The 5,033-nt window shown below is 33.3% G+C and overlaps 1 protein-coding gene across 1 annotated transcript; it reads right to left on the bottom strand.

Annotated features, from left to right (window-relative positions):
* Positions 1 to 433: 433 nt before the first annotated feature.
* Positions 434 to 1,330, bottom strand: LOC149534569 (uncharacterized). Its single transcript, XM_089806037.1, has one exon. The coding sequence runs from the start codon at positions 1,328 to 1,330 to the stop codon at positions 434 to 436; it is 897 nt and encodes a 298-aa protein (XP_089662163.1).
* Positions 1,331 to 5,033: the final 3,703 nt, after the last annotated feature.

Here is a 5,033-nt window from a genome sequence, read left to right as displayed (position 1 = left end):
ATCTATTTGTAATTACTTTTGAAATTACTTTGTAAACAGTACTAAATAAAGCAATAGGCATGAAATCACTAAAAATCTCCCTTTCACCTTTTTTAGGAATGAGTGTCATAAAGGTGTTATTCAAATCTTTAAACACAAATTGTTTCCTCCTAGACTCCTCCATAACTTCCCACAACTCATACCCAACAAAGTCCCATGTCTCTTGAAAGAATAAAGTTGGAAACTCGTACAGGCCGGGTGATTTATCCTTCCCAAGGCTTGACAAAGGAAACTTAACCTCCTCCAAAGAGACCGACTTTTATAGCATATTGTTCTGATCTTCTGAGATCAGCTTTGGAACATTATCCAGCAAACCCAAACTATCCTCCTCCAAAGCACCTTCATGTGAGGATCCTATAAGGTTCTTGAAGAACCTGACAACTTCATCATTTATCTAACTTTGATCCGTTAAGACCACCCCTACTTCATTCTTAATAGAAAAAATTTGATTGGATGATGTTCTTTCCTTGACTAAATTATGAAAATATTTTGTATTTCGATCACCCTCCTTAAGCCATACTGCACGAGATTGTTGTCTCCAAAAAATCTCCTCTTTATATAAGGCTTCCTCATACTCTTTCTTCAATGGTTTTTCTTTCAAAAACAAGTCCTCATCCATGTCTCCACTCATTACCACTTCATTCACTTCCAATAGTTGTTCTTCCAATTTCAACTTTTCAGCAAATATATTTTTTAAGACTACCATGTTCCACACTTTCAGTTGTTCCTTCACAAATTGTAGCTTCTTAAAGAATTTGAAGGCACAAGAACCTTTACGTTTAGGGGCCATCGTCCACCAGCCTTTAACCAAATCCAAAAAACCATCAGAACGCAACCACATCTTCTCAAACCTAAAACGAGCCCATTTCGGGGTAGATTCATTTCTAATGCTAAGATAAATAGGTAAGTGATCTAACCCTGTAAAGGGCAAAATATCTGCTTGACATAAACAATCTATGCTACTCCAGTCACCTCCTAACAAAAACTGATCAATCTTCTCAACTATATTAGTAAAACCTTTCCTTCGATTTGTCCAAGTAAAAACACCATTCATGAAGGGTAGATCCTGTAAATTATTCTTCAATACAAAATCAGCAAACTCTTGATGGCTTTTATGAAAATTTACTGATCCCCCAAGTTTCTCACTCGGGGATAAAATTGAATTAAAATCAACCCCAAGCACCACCGAACTATCATGCCACTGTAATAACTTCTCTGATAAAAGTGACCATAAATGAGATTTCAAGGATTGCTGGCATGGCCCATATATATTCCATGAAAGGAACTTCATTGCTTCCGGGAAGAGGCATATCCTCTTCCCAATCTCATCAATTTAGCCTGGTCTGCTGCACTACTAGCCATGGCAAGTTTAACTCTCGCCGGTTTTGGGCCTATTCTTTTCTTTTCAGAAACCTTTGGTTTACTAATGACTGATGGAGTCATGCTAATAGAACGCTTATTTAGGTTTTAGTTTTTAAATTACTTTTTTTAAAAATTATATTAGTTTAGTTTTTTTCTTTAAATATTATTTTTTCAATTTTTATAATTTATTTAACCAATAGAATATTTGTTAGAGATGTCGCTATTTTCCATATTAATTTTTATATTTCTCTTATTAATTTTTTGATGGGTTTTTTTTTAAATGATTTTTTTATATATTTGATAAATTGAATTTAATTGTAAAATCTTGAAATTATTGAACACGTTTCTTAAGCAATATTCAAATTTCCTAAATATTGTAAATTTTATATCTATGTTTTAATATTCTTTTTTATTTTTGTATTTTCATTTTTAAAAAACTTATATTTACATTATTTAATGTTCATTCTACATTTTTCTCTTAAATATCATCTCCTATCAGCACACTCATTGCATGTACAAAAACATGCAACTACTAGTTTATATGTTTAATTTGAGTGAGTATTAATATAAAGATATGCAAGCAATTATCTGAAAATAAGTCTTCAACATTTATGTTAATAAAGATAAGTTCAATGTAATATAGTAAGCAGAAAAATAATTACTAATAGATCCATATATTACTTAACATTTAGAGAATACTCAGGAGATATCAACAAAATTAAGGATTCAAACCTCATCAAATTGCATATTAAAAATAACATTAAAGATAGCATAATCTTAAAAGGGAACAAAGGCAAAAAGAAAGCACGGGAAGATGAGGCTACCACAGAGTTGAAAAACTACAGAGGAGGTCAAAATGCAAAGAACAAAGTAAATAATTCTGATAAAAGAAAGCTAGAAAATGGTAAAGTAACATTGCAAGAGGAAAAGGATAAGGATGAATTGATGGGAATAGACTAGATGGAAAATATAAATTATCAACATTCTCTGAACAAATTCAAAAGGTGTAAGGACTGCCAAACGGAAAAAGAGACTATTGAAGAAATGAATTTCAACATCGTTAAACTTAACAAGCTCTTTCATTGAATCCTTCTGATACAAAATGATCTAATATAGCAGAGCTTAATAGCGGAAGTACACAAGGAACATAAAGGAAAGAGGATAAAAATTATAGAAATAGGGGAGACATCAAGAAAAAAAGATGAGCAAAATGAGAATCTAAGGTATGATCAAGTAAAAAATCCAATTGAAGTTGCAGAAATGGAGCAAATGGACCAAAGACTAGATAAAGGAAATGATCAAACTACCGACAGCATACAAGATAGAGCCACTCAAAAGGAAAATGCAGAGTAAGAGGTTAATATACCTCCAACAGACTCTGCCCAATGGAGTAACATAACTATCATAAAAAAAGGGAAAAAGAAGAATGGCAAACTCCAAGTAATGGAATGGATATGTTTGAATTTTATACAGAGGACACAGAGTTAGCTTCAAAAAAGAGAGGAACATCGTCAGAGCCATCTAATATATTGAATGAAGATCAAATCATGTGGAATGAACTAGAGAACAGCTGATGATACCACTAAAGAGGTCAAGGATTCAATGCCAGACAAAATCTCTGATAGCACGGATTACCAAATCAATAAATTAATAATTAAAGAAATTGTCACAAAAGATTCTCAGGAAAGAAAGGAGTCAGTAATTGCAGAAAAAGTAATCAAAGAACAAAATCTTGAAAGAATAGGCATATCAGTTAATCAGGAACGAATGAAGACTCCAAACTATGGGAAATCAAAATAGAAACGCAGAAGGAAATTGCTAAAAGAACTTAGAGAGGCAGTTGGGCAAGTAAAGGAACAAACCAAGATCCTCGATATACTACAAAGTGGGAAGGGGAAGTTCCTTCCCAAGGATCAATGAAAATCACAACCTGGAATGCTAGGGGCCTAAATGCTCCTAGAAAAAAATACTTGCTTAAGCGTAACCTCACCTTATTCGAATCTAACATAATCTTGTTACAAGAAACTAAATTAAAGAAAGAAGAGGGAATAAAATTAAGTCAGAAATTGGGAAAATGGAAATCATAATTTTATCAGTCACAAGGAGCATCAGGAGGACATGGAATTATTTGGAAACCTCAACAAGTTAATATAGAAGTACTCACCTCCCATACCAACTGGATGGGAGTGAGGGCTATCAGCATAAAATTAAACCTACAGTCAGTCATAATAAATGTTTACAGGCCTACCCAAATAGCAGACAAACTAGCGATATGGAATGAAATCAACTCTTTTATCAACTCAATGCCCCCAAGAGACTTTCATCTTAGGAGGAGACTTCAATGTGGTCTTGAGGAGGGAAGAAAAACACAGAGGATGCAATCTAGTATTCAAAGCCATGGAACACTTTAAAAACTGGGTCTGGAAGGACTCCCTTATAGACATCACCACTAAGAATGGATTTTACACTTGGAACAACAAAAGAAAAGGATTTTATTACATAGCAAAATGTCTGGACAGATTTCTTCTAAAAATGTGAGCTCGGTATGGATAAGGTTGTAAATGTTGAAATCCTACCAACAGAAGGTTCAAATCACTTCCTAGTAAAATTGTAAATCAAAGAGCAACTCAAACCAAGCAGGAACCCCTTCAAATGTGAGAAAATGTGGTTCATGGACAAATCATTTATGGATCAGATAAGAGGATGGTGGCAGGAGGAACAGTTTTAGGGATCAAAAATGTTTTGCTTTGTATCTAAATTAAAAAGTATTAAATAAAAAATATTAAATTGGAATAATACACATTTAAAAATATGTTTAAAGAAAAATTAGATATTGAAGAAAAAATCCAAAGAAAAGTGGTTACTAGAAGGTGACTATAATACAAAAAAAAAAAATCATAATAGCATTGTTCATAATAGAAACCTTATTAACATCTCAAAGATCAAAAATTCAGAGGGGGAGCAAACTGAAAACCCATAAGAAATAGCAGATATCTCTGTCAAGTATTTCAAAGATACCCTTAGCAATTACGATGCATCAAATAGATCAGCCCAAGAGGAAATGCTTAAACATATCCCTAAACTGATTTCAATGGAAGATAATAGATTCCTTATCAAACCCTTCACCCTTCACGAAGTCAAATATGCTATGTTTAGTATCAATCTAGATAAATCACCAGGCTCAGACGAGTTTCAAGCTTTCTTCTTCCAACAATTCTGGGACATATTAGGGGAAGAACTATGGAAAGCCCTCGAAGCTACTCGAAATGGAGGTTCAAAATTAACTGAAATTAATCACACTTTTCTTACTCTTATCCCCAAAAAAATTGAAAGTGTAGTACCTAGGGATTTTAGACCAATTGCCTTGTGTAATACTATCTACAAGGTATTCTCAAAAATCCTAGCTAATCGTCTTAAGAGATTTCTCCCCAAGCTTATTTCGGAAGAACAAATGGGTTTTGTCCCTGACAGATCTATATTAGATGGTATCTCCATAATTCAAGAAACTATTCATTCCACAATTAAAAACAACGAAGCTTGCATGTTACTAAAACTAGACATCCAAAAAACATACGATAAAGTAGACTGGAGGTTTCTTTGCAAAACATTGGAGGCCTTCGGTTTCTCTAAGC

Source organism: Cupressus sempervirens, chromosome 10 (genome assembly GCF_028749045.1).
Source record: "Cupressus sempervirens isolate cs-2001-9-10 chromosome 10, ASM2874904v1, whole genome shotgun sequence".
Lineage (NCBI taxonomy): Eukaryota > Viridiplantae > Streptophyta > Pinopsida > Cupressales > Cupressaceae > Cupressus > Cupressus sempervirens.
This window is presented reverse-complemented; position numbering and strand designations above follow the sequence as displayed.